The sequence below is a fragment of the Drosophila innubila genome, assembly GCF_004354385.1.
Source record: "Drosophila innubila isolate TH190305 chromosome 2R unlocalized genomic scaffold, UK_Dinn_1.0 1_C_2R, whole genome shotgun sequence".
Lineage (NCBI taxonomy): Eukaryota > Metazoa > Arthropoda > Insecta > Diptera > Drosophilidae > Drosophila > Drosophila innubila.
The window spans coordinates 18,617,227-18,637,812 of NW_022995374.1; the positions used below are offsets into that span (position 1 = coordinate 18,617,227).

A 20,586-nucleotide genomic window follows, 5' to 3' on the forward strand; every position below is an offset into this window, starting at 1 on the left:
TTTTTTACATTTTTTTTTCGGAATGAAATTTGTAGCTTCTCTCCCCTTGGTGTGAAAATTCATTATTTTTTAGGTTCTAAATTTTAACAAAAATGCAGCAAAAAATATTAGGAAAAAAAACTGCTTAGTTGCAACTGTTTTATAAATTTGATTTAAATGATACATGCTGCCAGATCGGAAAATTTTTCAGGGTGGCGCCTTTGGACCGGGTGGCAGCCTTTGGACCAACACAGTGGTTCCATATCAGTGCTGACAAGTTTTTAGGGGGAACAATAGCTGTTTTTAACTGAAAAGCGTGTAAATTTGTTTTTGTGGACTCTTTTGCAGAGTTTTACCAAAAATATTAATAGCAAAACTAAGTTGAAAATATACTAGAAATAGCCAGATTTCCAGCTAATAGCAATATTGCAATTTTTCTAACAAACGAACTCTGAAAATAGCCAGAACTAGCAATAAAATAGCTAAGCTGGCAACAGTGAACTGAGCCGGTCCTCAGTCAGCTTGCCTGGAAAAAATTGATCAGCTGAAAAGTTTCTAGAAATTCTGAATAAAACGTCAAAGACAGTTGCACAGTAATATTGTTAAAAAAAAATAGTATTAAAAATAATTTGTGCATTTAATAAATAACTCAAGAATACACACGTACGTATTTATATATCTTTTGAGGTAAGTTTGACCTCTGTGTGCACATGTGTGTGTGTGTTTGAAGACATGAAAATGCAGTCTTGGAGCAAGCTATTTTTTTTTTATTCTTTTTATTGTGTCTGCTGCAAAAAACCTGACTGATGATGGACTTTCCTTAGCAGTAGGAAAATCTAGTGAAGAGTTCATTTAATTTACAACGCTCCTAGAAGTGGGCGTGTGTGTTCGAAGAGAGGAGCCTTAAGTTCATTTGGACCGGTTTCACCTTGTGGAAAACTAATCAATTTTCTGCCATAACATCGATATATTGATCAAACGCATGTGCTCCCTTTGGTCACGTAACTTTAATAATTTTCCCGAATTTTCCTTTGCGCGTGTACACAGAAACACGCACAAACACTTACACATGCAAAGGCGCCTAAACATGTGTTTGTTGTTGTTCTATCCTCTCTCCTGCAGAGTTGTCCTCTTTTTATTTTATCAAGTTTATCGTTCTTTACATATTTACACTTTACGTATGTATACATTGTATGACATCGCATCTCGTCTGGTCTGCGCAACACATCTAGACAAACACACACACTTATTTATATCTGTATACTAATAAACAACAACAATGGCAAGGAAAAACAATTGAGGGCAAGTGGTTGGTTATTTGTTTTTGTTTTTGCTTATCAAGCGCCCCCGCCCAACACCGCACTCTCTTCTCACTCATCACAATATTCTTTAATCGGTCTACGCTGCCTCCCAAAGCATTTTGCCGGCGTTTTATATTCATTCGTAAAAGTTCGCTCGTCCCGCAAACATCGACACACACAGAGACAAACCCCACGAAACAACGGTCAAAACAAAACAGCAAACTACGCAGTACGTTTGTTATTCCAATTTGGCTCAATAACAAAAACGCATGGTTTTATAGCGTGTTCTCTGCTCTGACTGTTTCCCTAATAAATAAATCTTACATAACAATTGTAATTCTAAATTTCGAGTAATTGCCGAAATAAAAATAATGCATAATTCTCCTACCGGCAAATTCATCTAAAGAGAGTGCTAAACTCAGAGAGCGAATGGCAGTGAGAGCGAGAGTGAGATGAGTGACTATTTGTCGTCATTGATTATGAATTTGATTTAATTTGTACAGATAAAATGCAAAAGTGGTTAATATATATGTACATATTTGTGTATGTGTTTGATAGCAAATCATTTTAAGCCTACGACAATTGTGTTTGCGGTGGATGTGTGTGTGGGGTGGGGGTGGATGTCCTAAGTCAATATCAGTGTTGCCAGAATTAAAAGTTAAAAAAGACAAGATATGAAAAATATCCTAAAAAGGTAAAGAAGAAATAATAAATTTTGATTTAAATAATAATTTAACAATTATTGTAAATATTTAAAGATTCGCTAGATCTAGCATAAAAAAATCTAAGCTGGCAACACTGTTCAGAATACGGCTTCCAATAGAAAATCAATTTTGAGTGATTATTGCATCAGCTGTCAAATGTTTAATTTAATGTTTTTCTCTCTTTCTCTTTTGCAGAAAAAACTAGATCATTACAATAACAAGCAAACAAACAACGCAATCACATAATCGCATTTAATACTGCTACGTGTTCCTAACTAACTATAAAACAAATCAAATAGTGCAACAAGTGTTTTTTAAATTCAAGTATTAAGTGAAGTGTACAAGTGTGAGTGAAAGAGAGTGAGCGAGAGTGATAGTGAGTGAGAATTTGAGCTATGTCCGCTTCCACTCGTAATAAACACTCAAAGTATGGCAATCAAAAGGTGGATATAGAAAAGGAAGAATTTGAACGTATCCGTGAAGCATTCGGCAAAGAAGAGTTCCGTAAACTATTCTTTGATTACGTGGAAGAGATACAAGATCCGGAGAATCGTAAAATCTACGAGGAGGAAATCGCGCAGCTAGAAAAGGAGCGCGGTGTTGATATAACCTTTATACATCCCAAGCCGGGATTTGTTGTCAAGACGGCAATTGACGGAGAACTCAAGTGTTTTATAAACATTGCCAGTTCCGTGCAAGTGGAACGGCCCAACAATGAGGTATCCGTGAATTCGCAGACCGGAGAACGGGGTCTCAGCTGGTCCATTCCGATGGCCCAGACGCCGCCCCGAGATGATTTCGATGCCAAGAACAAACTGTGCAAAGTCTTTGATGTCGTCTTTCATCCGGACGCACTGCATCTGGGCAAGCGTAATGCACAGTTTAAGCAATGCCTTTTGGATACAGCCCTGGATGGCGTCGAACGGGAATATCACGTAAAATTGGATAGAGCGAATCTCAAGTATCCCAAACTCGACTACAAGGGCATCGCACGTCCCACTGTGATACGTAAGCTGGCCAAGAATGCCACGGAGGAGGAGAAGGAGCCACATCCCCTGGAGCATTTGTATCCCAAGAAGCCGGAAGTCAACGCTGGACAACCAAAAGTGCTGCCCATAAAGACGAAACCTACGGCAGCTCCAACATTTACGGTGCCCAAGCACAGCATCAAGCATAGTCACTCCGTGGAAATGTCTGAGTATACGGATGAACTGGATGCCAAGTTGCAGGCGACAGTGCCGAGTGCTCTCATCGTTGATATCGAGCTGCCGTTGCTCAGCTCCACGGCGGACTGTCAACTGGATGTGACGGAGAAGTCGGTTTATCTGCTCAGCGAACGGCACGGTGCCAAGTATCGACTAAAGCTGGATCTGCCCTATAAAGTGGATGACAAGTCGGGCAATGCTCGCTTCGATACGGAGCATCGGCGTCTCTCCATCACATTGCCCGTGGTCCGCTCCACGGCTCGACAACAACGTAAAATGCACGACACGGTGCGTCTGCTCAGCCGGGAAGATAGCGGCGTGGAACTCAGCTCCCATAGCGAATCACCTGGCGAGGAGGAGGAAGCTGACACCGAAGCTGAAGCTGAAATTGAAGCTAAAGTAGAAGCTATCGATGCCATCGTTGAGCTGACGGAGGAGCAACCAACCAACGATAATAATGCATGTAAGTAGAGTACAGAAGCTTTCTAGCTTCTTTTATTTATTTATTTATCTAGCTTCTTTTATTTATTTATTTAATAAATAACTTTCTTAAAAATTATTTATATTTAAAATTAAAATTAGGAAATAAAATTATAAATTGGTAATAAGAAATGATATAGAAAACTTATATAAAAAACTACAAGGTTGAAAAATACAATTCCCTTAAGAAAATATAACTTTTGGACGTTTTTATTTATATTTTTATTAAATTGTTTCTTTAAATTTTAAATTATATTTAATTATCCCTAATATTTGAAATTGGCAATTCAAAATTCAGCAAATACTTATATATTTTGATTAAAGAAAATTATTCATTGGCGTCTTCAACAATTTTATGTAATATTCCAGCTAATAAATTCTTAATCGTCCCAGTTACAGTATATAATTCTCTCTTTCTTATTTTACTTTTCACCTGATTGGATAACAAACAACAAAGTATTTAAAATAAATAATTTGAAAAGAATTTGTATAGTCTTAAAATAAAGTTAATTTTATTAAAGTTAGTTTAGTTTTAAATGTTTACGCATTATTTTATACAGTAAAAATCAATAATATTCATTATTCCATTTTATTTATTTTTTTTTGAGACGTATACAAATTTTGTTTATGGTCCGTTTCCAAAGATACTGTAAAAAAAACAAACAAGTTGTTATAGTTGAGATACGTTTGCACTTGTTTTAAAAATTGATTTTTGTAGTTGAAAGTTTGATCAATAGCAGAATTCTTTAATATTTTGTTTTCTGTGTTTCTATGTTTATTCATCAGTCCCACCCACTGTCAATGTGACACCCCGCTCGTTCCTAAAACGCCACCTGCATTATCAACTGCCAGCGAAGTTCGACTGCAATGTGCTGGACAATGTGATGGCATTTGTGCTGCATGTGGCCAATGTGCAGCCGGATTCCATAGAGACGTTGCAGCTGCCCCGCAGTCTGCATCTGCAGTTTGCCTCAATGGGCAGTGGTTATTATCCCACACATTATGCGATCCTGGTGCAGTTGCCCGTTGAAGCAGATGCTGAGCTACAAATCCAACATGTCGAGGCGGACGCCTCCGATGAGAATGTGGTATTGAAGCTGCATTTGAGTGAGAACTGTAAGACGATGCCAACAAGCTATCTGGCTGGACCCGATGGCGATGATCTCAAGGAGTACACGTTGGGTCAGTACAATGATCAGCAGAACAGCGACGATGATGAGTCGGAAAAGTCGCTGCAAGTGGACATGGCACACCATGAGGTGGAGCAGGCACTGGAGGTGACAATAGCTCCAGAGTGCAGCATAGAAGAGGTTAAAACTGAAAAGCAGAATGAGAAGGAGGAGCAGCTGCAACAGAAGAAGCCAAACAAGAAGCAACGTAAGCGCAACAAACGCTCCCTCTCCGAATCCGCTTGCGAGGACATCAAGGCGAAGCAGCAGGAGCAGCTGAAGGAGCAACAGGAGCAGGCGCAACTCACTCCAGAGCATACTAAGAGCGGTTCACAGCCAATGGCAACGCTCAAGTTGCCACAGCGCAAGCAGCGCAGTTACTCCGAGAACTGCAACGACAGCAGCAGCGTTCAACGTGGCATCCTGAAGCGTTTCAGTCGCTATGGACCACGTCCCTCAATGTCCGACAGCTGTTCGTCCATTGATGACTGCTCCTCATCCTATTCCTGCTCGGTGGATGCGATTGGCGCTGGTTTCTCCCAATCATTTGGCGGCATACCCGAGGAGCGAGCTGGAGGTGGAGGAGATGGAGATGATGCGGGTCTCTCGGAGAGCTGCAAGAAGACTGTTAGGTTTAATGATCACATTATGAAGCAAGTGTTTAGGTGCGTCAAAAATATTTATTTATTTATCGTCAAACGGAAATTATTTCGAAACAATAACAAAATTAAAAAATAAAATTTTGTAAATAAACAATGCAATTGTAAAGAGACTCCCAGCTTTTTTGATCCACTACTTATTAAAAATTTTAATTCAATTGTTTTTTCAGTGAAAAAAATATATAAATATGTTTTTTAACTTAAGCAAAATAATTACATTTTTTTTCATATATCTTAACTATTGAATCAATGGAATAAAGCTTTAAATATATTTTTAAGCTATAAAGTAATGAAATCGAATCAAAGTCATAAATATAGAGGGTCAATTAAGCTGTGAGGTACTGTATATAAATGTATTTTTGAATAGATAAAAAATTTTAGTTAAAAAGCTAAAAATAATCGCCAATTTCAATTTGAAGCTAAATTGCATAAACTAATGTCTTTGTTTATTTTTAGACTCGACTCGAGCATTTTGGGGCAGCGTAAGAAGAATCAGAAACGTCGCGATTGCAAATTGCGTGCCCAACAACGTCGCCTCAGTGAGGGCGACTCGGCGGATTACGAGGAGACGACGGAACACCACAACAACAATAACAACAACAATGTTGGGGGACAGCACAAGGTAAACTTGTGATTGACGACAATTTGCTAAATTCATAATTGAATTAGTGCCAATCCGGCGAAATAATTGAACAGCAGACGCAAATATTGATTATCTAGTTGTCTTAGTGTTAGATTCTATTGCTTAGATTTATTGCGACATGTCTGAGGGTGTTATATAGATTAAGTAATTGCGAATTTGCTTAAAATATTAGCAACAATTGAAACTGCTTTGTTCCGACTTGCAATTGAGTTAAGTAATTTCTCCCTTATGAAGGTCAAATGATATCAAGTTTACTGAGATAATTTTGTACGTGACTGACTGCTGCTAAAGTTAATAGATAATATAGTTTAACGTTGATATAAAAGCTGTGATTTTTATGCGAAATGTCAATTTGACCATGTTTGCATTTAAATATTGGTCGTTTAAAAAATTTAATTTTTTCGACCATTAGACATTTATTATTAAGTTTTCCTTACATTGGTTTCCTTGACAAAAACTTTCGTAACGAAGTCCATTGTAATCCAAAAGGGCATAGTTATCGTCGGCTTGTTAAATAATTTATCTATAATAAGAATGCATTTATTTCCAATTGCCAATTATAAATTTAACTCTTTTCAGACTGCTGGCAATGCACAGTATTTCAAGCAGCATAATAATCGTCACGGCAAGGATAACAAGAAGCATTCTTTCCATGATAGCGGTCTGGACTTGACTGGTGGTACAACCATTAAGAGCAACAACAACAATAACAATTACAACGAAGAGGAAAATAAACGAAATGATGCAGATGCTAAGAATTCCATGATGTTTGATATGGACGAAGATGAGGATGATGATGATGTTATGTAAATGTTCAGAATGCTGAAATCAAAAAGTTTTCGAGGCATGTTTTCAATTTTTTGAAACTACTTTTTATTGTACTAATTGCTTTTTTTTTTTTGCTAAACAAGTTTTATATAATTATTATTATTGTAAAAATGTTTTGTTTATAAGCAAAACACATGCGCTCAATTTAACAACCATATACAATTGCAAATTGTTTAGGTAGAATCAGGGCAACAACAACAAAAGAATCAAAAAGCAACAAAAAGCATAAGCACCTTCATATGTAAATGGTTATATACATACATTTTAAATTATACATATAAAAAATTAATTGTTATTTAATTTGGTTAAACTTATTGGAAATTGTTAAAAGCATCGTTCATAAATAACTTTTAGATTATTTGTAAAATGGCACTTCATTGGAATATTATTATACACACACATGCATACAAATATAATATAATTAATAAAAAAAAAGAAACAAATCTCTCAACAAATGTAAGTTAAATAGTTTCACAAACAATATCAATAGTTAACAAAGCATACATATGTATATGCACTTATATATATTTATAGTGTTTAAGCTATATACATGAACTGCGCTGCAAAACAATGAATGTAGCAATTTTAACTTTTTTAGTCGAACAAAAAGTTGAATATATATACAAAAATAATCAAAAACGTTCCTCGATCTGTTTACGTATGTGTGGAATTTGTTGTAGTTCACGTCGTTTCACTTCCAGCACATAGAGAACTGGGCAATCAAGGGAATTACAATGCACTTCGCCCAGACGACCACAACAGGACTGACAAATCTGCTGGGTCAGTCGATAGCCACGTTCCAATTGTGCCAATCTCGATTGTAAGGTGATAACGCATTTGCTGGAGTTGCTGGCACAATCCGCACAGATGCCCGACTTGGTTTGGCGGCCACAGTCGATGATGCAGCTGGTTGTGGAGAAATATTGCGATATAGTAGACTTGGCGCCGCCTCCACGATTCATTAGTTCACCTGCCGTGGACAATGCTGGTGTCATGAGCAGTTTACGCGGCAAATTGCTGAACCTGCAACAAGAGGAGTTTAAGAGAGGGAAATCTTTGAGCAGGATTCACCAATTTACCAATCATTCACATCGGCTCCAATGAGCAAAAGGCAGCGATTCAGTGGCGGAATAATTGCCTTGGTTATGTAGTAAATGGCATTAATCTTGTAGCCCTCATTGGCCAGCAGCTCGTGAGGATGACGCACCAGGCGTATCAGTTGCATGCCCGGCGGTCCATTGATAATGATAAAGGGCACACGCTCGCCACGACGCGGAATCCGCCTCGGATCCTTCTGCATCCATTTGCTGTAACAGAAATGGTATGGTATTAAATGTGATGTAATAAAATGTAGAAAAGCCAATGTAAGCATTGGAAAAAGGAAGCAAAAACTAAAAATTCAAATAAATAAAACATTCAGACTCTAAAAATGTAATAAAAATTTAGTATTGAAAAAAATTTCCGACATTGTGAAAATCTTTTACAAAGATTTCTTAAAATGAAGAAATTTAAAATATTAAATAGTATTATGAAATATAATATTATAAGATGTTTAAACATTCTTTTCAAATTAGCGTTATTAACAATGCGCGATTAAAAAAAACTCTGAGCTTTATTTTCTTATAAAAAATTTTATAAAATATATTTTAGAGAAATCGAGCGATTAATATATTCTTTATTTGGAATATCCAATTTTTTTTCTTCTAATTTTGTGTTTTTTAACTTTCGTTCCAAATAATATATTAAAAAATAATTGCAACATCGAGGTATTTTTAAGCAAATATTTTGTTGTATAAGGATTTGGCCATTTGGTGTTTTTTTATCCAAAACTTTGGTTGTCTGATTTTTGTTCTTTATTTTTGAAATGTAAATCAATAATATTTAAATAAAGAAAACTGATATATTTTAGATTTACCTAATTGTCAATTTCTTAACTTTCTTTGTAATTACAAGTTTCCTATATTTGTGTTTTAAAATTTGTTTTTCTGCCAAATTGGTAGTCCTACTAATATTAATTCTAGCATTATTTTCTTAAAATTGTTTTAGGTACAATAAGCTGCTATCTTGGTAAAAATAATGCGGCACTCACCGCGTCATTTCCAGAGCTGGCACACAGGCCGTTGGCTTGTAGCCATTTAGGCCACGAAACTCCTTGGCGAATATGAGATCCTGCAGATTGGCGCGTCCGGAGAGCAGCTTGGTGAACTGCCGGCAAACGTACTGTTTGATCTGACTGACATCCGCCGTTTCGAAGAGCAGGCGCAGCACCTTCTCCAACATTTTGGCCACTGCCGGGCAACCGTCGCGTCGCACCGTCTCGATGCCTTTGGCCTCGTAGACGGGATGCTGTTGCTCCGGCGTTTCGTACATGTAGCCGACGTAGCGTTTCTTGGTCTGCAGCAGACACGGCTGATAGACCTTCTCCAGTTTTAGTTTCACAGGATGCGGATTCATTTCTGTGACGGCCTGGGCAATTTCCTCGCCAATGCGAAATGCCTCGGCACGATTGCGTCCTGGCACCAGCACAAACATGGAGTCTGTATCCCCGTAGACCACGCGCACTTTCCACTTTTCGTTGTCTTCCACCAGTTTGATGGCACGCTCCAGCGTCTCGCGTCCCTTGGACACCACCGAGTCACCCACCTCAACGGCGGGCATGCGTCCACTGAAATTGGCCGCCGTATAGCCATAGGTTACATTTGCCATCAGCTTCAATCCCAGCTGGCGAGAGTGGAGCACACGCTGCAACGCCGAGCTGTCCCGATGCAGTTTCATCGATTGTTTAACCATCTGCCGTGTATCCAGAATCTCACTCAACATACGTGGCAGGATGCCCTCCCGCACCTGACGCTTCACAAACACCACGCCACATGGCGACACCGTGACCAGGTCGCGTTCCAGCAGCTGCTGCAGCAACTGCCGTGAGACGCGCAGTTGGGAGGCGCCAAATTCGAAGGTTGTGCTGCTGCCCAGATGCTCCACACGACCCAGACACGTGGAGAAGCAATAGTTGTAGCCTATGATCATGCTGGGATAGAGACTCTGAAAGTCCAGCACGATCAGTGGATCCGCATAGAAGCGTGATTCCGGCTCCATGATGAGAGCCAGATACTCGGGAGCTCGCATATGAGCGCGTTGTTGCACGCTCGGGGAGAGAGGCACCAGATTCTTGGGCTTAGCAATGCTGCAAGGAGATAGATGGGCAGAGAGAGAAAAAGAGAGAGAGAGAAAAATTCATAACTTTGTCAAAATTGATGCGATTTATGCGAATGATTCTGCATTCAAATTTTGTGAAAATCGTATCATAAATTGTTTTTCGTATAGATAGATCTTGATATCCATTTTGAAGTCCATTTATCATACAATTTTCGTAATTAACCCCTTGACAATTTTTTAAAAACTTTGACTTCTTATTACTTTGTTAAAACTAAATCGATTTTCAAGCGGAATGTCATTTTGATCATGATCTGTTTTCAAGCCGCATTTAAATTAATTTCTTATTAAATTTTAAGTAAATTCTCTACGACTGCTCTTAAATAAATGCAATATAATTATAATTTGATAATAAATAAATAAACCCACCGCAACATCATGCTCTCCACGCGAAACTGTGATCCTCTGGAGAGCACCTCATAAAACTGTATGCCAATTAGCTTGGCCATTTCACTGGTGCGTCCCAGCAGATCCAGTTGTCCAAGCAACGCCAACGTGCCGCGCACCCGTTCCAGATAATACTCGAGGACGATCCAGCGGGTGCAGGGCGAGGCAAACCAATCGCTGAGGGAACGTGGACTGTGCCAGGGACAACGTTTGTGCAGGATGTGATACATGACATTCTCAAAGGTGTACGAGGTGAGCGCAATCTCGGAGCGCATCAGTCGCCAGACATCGAGCAATATGCGACCACAGAGCTTCATCTCCACATCGAGATCCGTAAACTGTTCACGATCCTCGTCCACAAAATCACGGACTTTCTGGGACGGCACACGGGACAGCAAAGGGGCAATGTTGAAGCACATGTGCTTGGCGCGCTCGATGACATAACCCCAGGAGCTCATCTCAATCTCGTAACCAGCATAGATGTCCGCATCCCAGCGTTGACAAAGTGCCAGCAACGCCTCCAACGCCTCTGCTTCACTCTGCACCACCTGTACTTCAATATCCGCATCCAGACCATGATGACGTCCCTCACTGATCAAATCCGATCCATCACTGACTATAATATAACCACAAGCTTTGCTAGGCAGCGATTCCTCTGCTGTGGCAGGTGGCAAACTGTGCTCAATGGCATAAAACAGACAGCGAATCTCGTCGTGGAACGGATCCGGCTGCAGTTCCTCACGCGTCGGCACAAACAGCTCCAGCGTCATAGTGGTCAAATAGTTGCACTGTAAAAAAACTAAATGTTATAACTAAATGTGAAGGAAATATACATATAAAAATTATATATTTATTTTTTATTTATTTAATTGTAAAGTTGAATTAATTCTAGGAAGCAATGGTAAGCCAGAGCAACTGAGGCCTTCAGGCTGCCATATAAAAATTTTTTAAATAATATCTAAGGAAATTGAATTTAAGATAGTAAGACGGCTATTTATAACCTATTATATATACATCATTTTTAACTCTTTTTTTTAAAAATTGCAAATTAATGAATTTTTCATATTTTTTATTTTTTTTTGTATTGCAAAATCACAAAATTTAAATACCATTTAACAATGGTGTTAACTTTTTTAAATTTATATTGATTTCATGAAAAATTTGACTTCTTTCGAAATTTTTAAGTAAAAATTCAAGTTTTCGTAGTACTGTGTAATTATAAATTTTAAAATACAAATTTCAAATAAATAATATAATAAAAATTGAAGAATAAGTTTCGATTAAAATTTTTAAAATAAATTAATGATATCGATTGAAATTTAATTATTAATACATAGCATATTTATTTCATTTAGAGCGAAAAATAATTATTATTTCTATATTTTGATATATATATATTGGAAATAACTATTGATTCTTCAATAATATATTACTTAAAAAATAATAATGATTTTAAGTTTGATTTTTTATTCAACTCTCTCACTAATCCCTGATTCTCAAATATGAAACTCACCTCGATATCTGCTTTGGCCTGCTGCAGATTCTCCAGATTTACCTTGAAGCCAAAGGTATTGTCGAGAGTGGCATTATTGAGTCCAAAACTGAGCTCATGACTATTCCGTCCACTGCTGACGCTGTCCAGCTGCCGCACAAAGGAACTTCGCTCCAGGGCATCCAAGGCGGCGCTACTGGCGACACTTTGTTCACTGGACTGACTGCTGCACGGCGGCTCATCTTGTGGTGCCTGGAACTGCAGCTTTGTGCCGCGTCTGGAGCGAGTTTTGCTACTCAGTGGTGTGCCCTTGGATTGGGATTTGCCCGTTGTGAGTTGAGGTGTTTCTGGCGTCAATGTCAAGCCGCTGCAACTGAGCTCCAGCTCCTCATCGCCACTGGCAGCAGACGCATCATCGCCGTCGTTCAACATCATGGTTATTTTTTGACGCTTTATTTTTATGGGACTATCCACATCATTGGCCAACGCACGCTCCTCCTCCGGCTCCCCTGTTCCTTGACGCTGCTTTAGCAATTCTCTTGCCTTTAGCCACATCTTGGCATCTTGTCTGCTCGGCGGACATGTCGCTGGTTCAATGACAACAGCACGCTCTGTGCTGAAATACTCCCGAATCTGTTGCTCGTTGCGATAGCGTTGCAACATGGCAGCTCCTCCCATGTCAATCAACTGCTTGCGACGCCAGGACGCCAGTCCTTGATTGCCATTCAAGACGCTGCTTTCAAACGGCTCCAGATCATTGAGTTTGTTGCCCGGTATGCGCAGCACCAGAAATCCCACTTCTGTCATTTTGTTAACATCTGAAGGATTGCTATAGAAAGGCTGCTGGAACTCATACTCAGGTATGTCCAGCTTATGGCAACCTTTCAGCACCTCGTCATAGCTAGGCGGCAGCTCCAATGGAGCTATGACAAAGGAAGTGCTTGACATGGGTTTAACTTTAATCTGTGCATTGGATTGTGGACTTGCCAAATCCTCGCTGAATACTGAAGGACTGTTGATGATCAACGAGTGCTCATAGAAACTCTTCATCAGCTCGGGAGTGTTGTTCTCACTGCTCTCTGGACTGTGCATCATTTGTGGTGTGACCAGGACTTCTGCTGGGACATGCTGCCCTTCATTCTCCTCCTTATTACTCAGAGTTTGAGTTACTGGCTGCACTGCCAATGGACTCTCCGCTTTCTTCTCAACCAGTGGACTCTCTAATCCTAGTTCTAATCCCTTGCCAGTTGGTGTTGTACTTTTAGCCAGCAACGAGTCTCGAAAACTTCTACGCAAACGTCTCAAATTTGGTGTCTTTCTTAGTTTAGGCAACGACCTATCGCTCTCTGTGTCAGACACAATGGTTTCATCCTCATCCTCGCTAGCTAAAGATGGAACTGGTGAATCCACAGTCTGCTTGACAGGTGCCAATCTCTGTTCAGCCTCAATTGGCTCCACTGTCTTTTCCTTATCAAGATTACGTGCACTGCGTCGTGGTTTCTTTGACTCCGTTATAGTATCCGCTGTGTTTTCAGAGCTCTTTGCATCCTCAAAGACATCGGAGAAACGTGAATTTTTTTGGCGTGGCGTCAATGAACAAATAATGTGCGTCTTGTCCAAATCTCGAGTACGATTTCTCAAGCTGCGACGCACTGGAGTGCTGTAAACAAACATTACTAAATGAACAATAAGTTAATGATGATATAAACTTACCGCTCATCAGTGACATCTATGGAATCTGGCAACGCTGAGATGCTTTTCCGACGCAATTCCGTCATGGCCAATTTCTTGCGAAGCGTTAAAACTGGGCTAAAAGTGGAAAAACATTTAATTAATTGAAATTCAGTAAAGTACTTTGAAGGAATCACCTCTTGACAACAGTTTCCAGCTGCTGACTGAGTTTAGTTTTAATTCTGCTGCTTGCTGACATCGCAGTTGATTCACTTGTTACCTCTGTAATGGAAAAAGTTGGTTTAAATAAATATATTTACTCTCTTACTTAATTTAACTAACTTTAAACAATCACAACTTTGTCAAAACTGAACCGATTTTTAAGCAGGATGATATTTTGATCATGGTTTGGCGTCTTAATTTATTCTGTATTCAAAATAATTAATCATTTTAAATCTAAAGTTTAAGCTCTTGATCGACTTCTTATATTATAATAAGTATAAAAAAGCACTTTTAAATTTTTAAATGTTTAAAAATTGATTTTTTGTGTCGGATATTTGGAACCGATATTTGTATCGGATTGATTCCCTGTTTAATATGATTTTTGTTTCATCATAATTTTGTTTCGTCATAATCTAATTTGAGATCCCTTTAAACGCTTACTCTGCGCGGATTTGTTGACAATCATGAGCGGCAGTGGAGCATATTTCTTGGCGGCACTGGACTTGGGAGTACGTGGCTGTTGCATGCTGATGCGACTCTTAGGCGTCGTGGGTGTGCGGGGAGGAGTACGTGGAGTTTTGGCTTTAGATTTTTTGGGTGTACGTGGAAGCTGATCATCTGCGCCATCAATTTGTGGCATTTTCAGAGGTTGACTCGGTTCCGACTTGGGCTGACTCTGTGTTAGCTTGAGCAACAGCTCATCGATGTCATCCAGCGCAATAGAAAAGTCATGCATGTTGCCCGTGGCAGTCTCCTCATCCGAACTGGCTTCATCCTCAGAGAGCGGCTGTTGCGTGGCTGCAGCTGCCGTCTGTTTGTCCAGCAATTCAGGCGTTAGTTCAACTGAAAAGTAACATAAATAAATTAGTCAATCTACATTAGCTTGATTTTGTTCTTACAATTGTTATGCTGCTGGGATAGCGGCGCTAACGAGCTGTCCAAATCGATATGCGGTTCATTTGCATTCTGCTCCTCCAGCTGCTGCAACACATCGAGCAGCTCCAAATCCTCTTCACGCACTGTCAGCAGAAAATAGATTAGTCATGTTATCAAATCACAAATTCGAGTAATTGGCTTACAAGTGGCATCATGTGGCATTGGACCCTGTGACAGGATTAACTGCTCGTCGATCAGCGTATCATCCAAATATGCATCCACCTCTTCCTTCCTCTCTACATCCTGCACAAAGCTTTGTAGACTGCCGCTGCCGGATAAATGGTTTAGTATAAAGGAAGCATTCACCAGCTGTTGTTGTGCCTCTTGGGAACATTCCTCTGGGTAAACTAAATTGACCAGCAACTTTTGTAGATTAAAAGTGCGACGTTGTTCCTTGACGCTTGTCTGTAGCGTCACATTAACATGGCTAACTTGTGTCTGATCCACCAGCGTTTGATCTGCACTCAATGTTTGCTCCAAGGACAACAGCTTGCTCTCCAAAGCGGTGCGATAAAAGACATCACTTTCGGCTATTTCCACATGGGGACGCTCCTGTGTGGGCGGCACCTCCAAGACTGGTATCTACAGGGGGAAGAACATAGTTAAAAAAAGGTGCATATTCAATTTATAAAGCAATCTCTCACTGCATTCAGTTTCTGTTGATCAGCGGCAAAGCTCTGAGCCAATTTCTGTCGACGCACTTGCTCATCATGCCAAATAGCCTCAATGCCAGGATTTGTATGCGTTGAATTGCTCTTGGTTACCAGCTGAAAGCGATTCAATATAAAATTCGAGCTTATATCCAGTTCCAAGGTGCTGCAGGCGACCTTCTTGGCACTGGAAATGTCCAGCAATTGTTGAGGCTTCACATTCGCGTAGGGTATAACTGGAAAATAGGAAACTTAACATGTTTCCCATAATTTAAACAACTAAAACTCACCATCCTCCTCAGTGCTACGACGAAATTTAATCACCTCCAGCGGCACATGAATATAACTCATGCCATAGAGATTGAAATCAATCAAAAACTGCAGAATGTAAGGTACATGCGATTCGTGGGGATTAAAGTTTTTGTTGAGTATGGCACCGCTTTGTAGTAGATTCGCCGCACGTCGCACAAAGCGTGGATTGAACATGTAAATCTTGAGAAACTGATGCTCAACACGATGATAGCCATAGAAAGGACTAAAAATATATAGGAAGATTTAAACATGACAACTACAATTAGGATTTATATAGTTATACATACATGCCCTTGACTAATTGTATTTTAAACACATGCTGTGCATTGGAGCTACCTTGACCCAGCGATATATTGAGAGCTTTATCCAAATGCATTGCCAGCTGTAAAATACCGCGTTCCAAGGATTCGAAATCTCGTTTATCGTAGGGTATATAAAAGTATGGAAATACCCCATGTACATGCATGCAGCTTTTCTGTCCATTGGCATTCGAGCCGAATATGCGCACAATGGGCACCTATTAAACATAATCACAAATATTATATTTATAATAACTTAAATAAATTGAATTACTTACGCGTTTGATTTCCTTGCCGCGCAACTCGGAGTAACAGGGATCCAGACCAAATACCGGCTTCTCCATATAAAATTCCGCAATTACCAGTCGCAATGAATAAATGCCATCGGTGCTAGACATTTTATTTTATTATTTTATCACATAAGTTTCCAAAAATATAATTAAACTGTTGCAGGAATTAATGAAATTCAACTTTGCTTACATTCTTAACTGAGCTGCCACCGGCAGCAAAAGGCTGCCATGTATTTTAACGTTGCCAGACCTGGAAATCTGATCTAGATAATTTTCCATTTAATTTTTTCACATTTTCAAAATGATCTTGGTAATTTTTGAATACCTATAGATTAAATTTGTAACTTCTTTTAATTATTTACCTTTATTTGTCTAATTTTAAATTTCATTGAATTTGTTTTAATTCATATTGCTGTTAATTTTTTTTTTTAATATTTGTTTAAAATTAGAAATTTTAATCGGGCGCCGTTTTCGAGATTTCTTGCTATAAAATAGCTTAGTTGGCAACAATGTTTTTTTTAGCTGATAAGTTACTAGGGCCGTAAAACTTATTTGCCGCAATATTTAAAAATTCGGTAATGACCCGTTACGATTACTTTGGAGTCGTTGCAGGTTTCAAGCAGTTGGAGCAAATTTTAGTTGTATCATTTGAAGTGGATTATTTTTTATTCAGATTAGCTATTTGAAATATGTTAAAATAAATTAGAATTAAAATTTGCACAGGTTATTATTATTAGCGTATTGAATTCTATTTATAATAATGGTAAATAATCTGTTGTACTATAATAGTCTAACAATCTGTGTCGTGGTATACATATATAGATAGTTATTCCGTTGTTATAATTTATGTAAATACCACCTGATACTAAAGTTGGGCCACGACCCCGTAACTCGCGATAATTCATCACACCCACAGTTTTAATATGGTAATTTTATATTTTTAATGGTAATTGGCGTTATCTAATAATATTATTTATTAGCTCACTTTATCGCAGCAAGATTGGATTGGATTCTCGAATTATAGCCCATATATATTCGACCTATATTATAATTAATTATTGAATAAACCGCAGATGTTGCTCAAAAAATCCCCATGTGCATGACCATGCATAGCAAGAAGTCAAATTAAAATCACCTAGTGGGAGTCCCAGCATCTTATCAGCCGACACAGTTCGGACTTAAAGTATAAAACCTAGGTACAGCATTGAGTAGCATTAACAGTTTCGAGTGGCAGCAGTAACATCCACATATTTTCATAATGAAGATTATTGTGTGTCTTGGCGTTCTGGTCCTCTTGGTGTCTCTGGTCCAGGCGTATCCTGAACCTCTCTCTGCGGAAGTGGAAGATACACTCGAGTTGCATCGTCAAAAGCGTGCTACTTGTGATCTATTGAGCGGATTTGGAGTCAATCACTCTGCCTGTGCCGCACATTGCATTGCCAGAGGTCGAATGGGTGGATATTGCAATTCTCAAGCTGTTTGCGTTTGCCGATAATACAAAAAAATATGAATTATTAAATTATGAAATAAAGTATAATATATAATTGTCATAATTGTAATCATGTACTTTGTTAATCTTTTTCAAAGTCTTGTAAACATATTAATCATGTTCTTTGTTAATCATTATTGAAAGTCATTAGCTTTCGGGTCAAATATACACAAACATATTTATAAATAGTACTTGTTGAAATTTACTTTCGAAAAATCGTGCCGAAAGTGACAACCGGTACAGGTCTGTATATTTGTATGTACGATTATAGAATGAATGTCATTTTATATTTGACCTTTATTGTTATAATATATATAGAAAGCTGCCAGATACCACAGATGTTTTGTTTCCTTAAAAAATTTCAGCACCTTATCAGCGGCACAGTTCGAACCTCGAGTATAAAACCTGTCTGCAGCTTTAAGTAGCTTCAAAAGATCTAAAATTTTAGCAGTAGCTTTAAAATATTCTCATAATGAAGATTGTTTTGCGTTTTGATCCTGTTAGTGTCTCTGACACAGGCTTACCCTGAACCTCTTCTTGTGGAAGCGGAAAATATTTTGACGGAAACAAATCCAATTTCCAATGTGAATCACCAGAGGCTTGCAACAAGTGATCAATTTACCGGAGAGAGACTCGATATCGCATTATGTCACATACTATGCCTTGACGTTGATCGAGATGGTGGATATTACGATGCACATGGAGTTTGCGTTTGCTCCGATAAAATACACATTTATTAATTACCATAATGAGAAAAAATATTATGATGTTAAAAATTTTATTCATGTGCTTTGTTAATCTTTATTTAAAGTCATTGGCCTTATAGGTAATAGGTTGCTGAAAGTGTATTGTATAATAATGTTCAAATATGCAAGCTTTGGAAATAAGATTTCTTAAAATACCAGATTCTAAAAATTAATACAGTAAAAAGTTCGATTACAGAACTTTTTTTAATGGTTTGATTACAGAACATTTTTGTTAATAGTGGTGGTGCCAACTACAAACAACCTTCCTCTTGTTTTTGTATCAATTATGTGTGAAAACTCTTGCCTTGATAATTTTTTCTAATAATTGTTTTATTGAACTGATTTTGATTTTAACTGCTTACCTTTTAATAAAATACATAATTATTTTTTATATATATTCTTGATTTGTTATTTGTTTCTTACTTTGTTAATCCTTATTGATAAGACATGACAAGGAATAAGATTACTATCACTTAGTGGGAATCCCAGCACCTTATCAGCGATATAGTTCGGACTTGCAGTATAAAACCCAGCTGTAGCATTGAGTAGCATAACAAGTTTTTAGCCTGAATCAGTGACATCTATACATTTTCATAATGAAGATCATTCTGTGTCTTGGCGTTCTGGTCCTGTTGGTGTCTCTGTCACAGGCGTATCCCAATCCTCTCGCTGTGGAAGATACATTGGTGGAAGCCGCAAATCCGGTTCCCGAGCTGAATCGCCAAAAACGTGCTAATACCTGTGATATATTAGGCGGAAAATTAGTCAATGGCTCGTTATGTGTCGTTGGAATGGGTTACGTGACCGTTTGAGTTCGAATCTAAAAAATAAATATGAACATTTCAAAAACTAAGTGAATTATGCGTATTTTTTGGTATATATTTATTTATTTATTGCTTCATCGAGCCGCCTAACTGAGTTCCCTTTTATTATGTTTGTTCTCTCCTTGTGCAGCTGTGGAAAGAGCATTTTCATATCTTTGGCTGACTTTATAAATTGCATTCGTTATATAAACATTATATGAAAAATTGATTAGGATTAGCTAACAAATTGAAATGGCGATTGTGCAAAAAATTTGCTAATTGTAAAAATTTGTAACATGCATTTCGTTAATTCCTTTAACTAGACTTGCTTTTTTTTTTAAATATTATTATAAGTTAAGTATAAAAGTTTGTTTTCCAACCATCGTATGTATAATTATTCGATTTTGTGTATTGATTTTATGTAATTACTAAGTTAACTTGATTAGAATTAGTTGTAAGTATGTATGCAATATTCATATACATAATAAATATATGTATATACAAATATTATAATTGAAAAATGTTATAATATATATCTTATTTGTTTCCCATAAACAATTCTGCTGAGTTGGCATTAAATATTAGTAAAAAAGAGTTAAGAACATAGCACAGTTTGATTTTGCTTAATATTTTTTTTATTTTTGCGTGTGTGTGTTTTAAAAACTCTATAAATTAGAGTTTTATCAAGAGTATATAAGAATATATATCAGTATATAAATATCAATAGATTAACGAAGTTCTTTTCTACATGCACACTTTCTTTTTTGGCCAAATCACAGGAGAATTAGAAGTAATTAACAAAAACTAAGTATAAAGACATTTAGTGTGCAAGTTTGTCTAGTTTAAATATTAAAGACAGAGTGTAAATTAAATACGTGCACACTCACACACACACACACACACACAAAGGTTAATCAATTTAAAGCTTATGAACACGCAATTGTTTTTTTTTTTTATCATTTTCATTGTGCTTTTCGTTTTTTGGGATAAAAAATTTATTAGTTTACGATTGTATTTTTCTTGTGTGGTATTTGTTTAATTATAATTGGAAACGTTATTAAATTTTTGTTGAAAAACGCTCAACTTGTTGCTTTATTTGCTTATTCAC

General features: G+C 37.8%; 2 protein-coding genes across 3 annotated transcripts; one reads left to right on the forward strand and one right to left on the reverse strand.

The window, feature by feature from the left end:
* Nucleotides 1-501: 501 nt before the first annotated feature.
* LOC117782849 (protein kintoun) lies at nucleotides 502-7,597 on the forward strand. Of its 2 annotated transcripts, none has more exons than XM_034619907.1 (5): nucleotides 502-666; nucleotides 2,180-3,652; nucleotides 4,456-5,503; nucleotides 5,954-6,119; nucleotides 6,720-7,597. In XM_034619907.1, the coding sequence occupies exons 2-5, from the start codon at nucleotides 2,380-2,382 to the stop codon at nucleotides 6,948-6,950; spliced, it is 2,718 nt and encodes a 905-aa protein (XP_034475798.1). In that variant the 5' UTR covers nucleotides 502-666; nucleotides 2,180-2,379; the 3' UTR covers nucleotides 6,951-7,597. The 2 variants fall into 2 exon arrangements, with proteins under 2 accessions (XP_034475798.1, XP_034475799.1); XM_034619908.1 differs by lacking the exon at nucleotides 502-666 and adding an exon at nucleotides 1,407-1,509.
* On the reverse strand, nucleotides 7,313-16,602 carry LOC117782848 (DNA polymerase zeta catalytic subunit). Its single transcript, XM_034619906.1, has 14 exons — nucleotides 16,429-16,602; nucleotides 16,139-16,368; nucleotides 15,830-16,074; nucleotides 15,534-15,775; nucleotides 15,033-15,471; nucleotides 14,853-14,972; nucleotides 14,395-14,796; nucleotides 13,929-14,013; nucleotides 13,774-13,869; nucleotides 12,082-13,720; nucleotides 10,551-11,356; nucleotides 9,058-10,152; nucleotides 8,048-8,275; nucleotides 7,313-7,991 (listed from the first exon to the last, which is right to left on the reverse strand). Exons 1-14 carry the CDS (start codon nucleotides 16,546-16,548, stop codon nucleotides 7,601-7,603), a joined length of 6,138 nt encoding a protein of 2,045 aa, XP_034475797.1. The 5' UTR covers nucleotides 16,549-16,602; the 3' UTR covers nucleotides 7,313-7,600.
* Nucleotides 16,603-20,586: the final 3,984 nt, after the last annotated feature.

What these genes read in the sequence shown, in the direction of transcription:
- LOC117782848 (XM_034619906.1), bottom strand. Translation starts at nt 16,548, where the DNA reads ATGTCTAGCACCGATGGCATTTATTCATTGCGACTGGTAATTGCGGAA. An exon ending in AATGCCACATGATGCCACTT is followed by an intron (nt 14,973 to 15,032) that starts GTAAGCCAATTA and finishes TTCTGCTGACAG; the next exon opens with TGCGTGAAGAGGATTTGGAG. An exon ending in AGGCCAAAGCAGATATCGAG is followed by an intron (nt 11,357 to 12,081) that starts GTGAGTTTCATA and finishes GTTTTTTTACAG; the next exon opens with TGCAACTATTTGACCACTAT.
- LOC117782849 (XM_034619907.1), top strand. Translation starts at nt 2,380, where the DNA reads ATGTCCGCTTCCACTCGTAATAAACACTCAAAGTATGGCAATCAAAAG. An exon ending in AACCAACGATAATAATGCAT is followed by an intron (nt 3,653 to 4,455) that starts GTAAGTAGAGTA and finishes TTTATTCATCAG; the next exon opens with TCCCACCCACTGTCAATGTG. An exon ending in ATGTTGGGGGACAGCACAAG is followed by an intron (nt 6,120 to 6,719) that starts GTAAACTTGTGA and finishes AACTCTTTTCAG; the next exon opens with ACTGCTGGCAATGCACAGTA.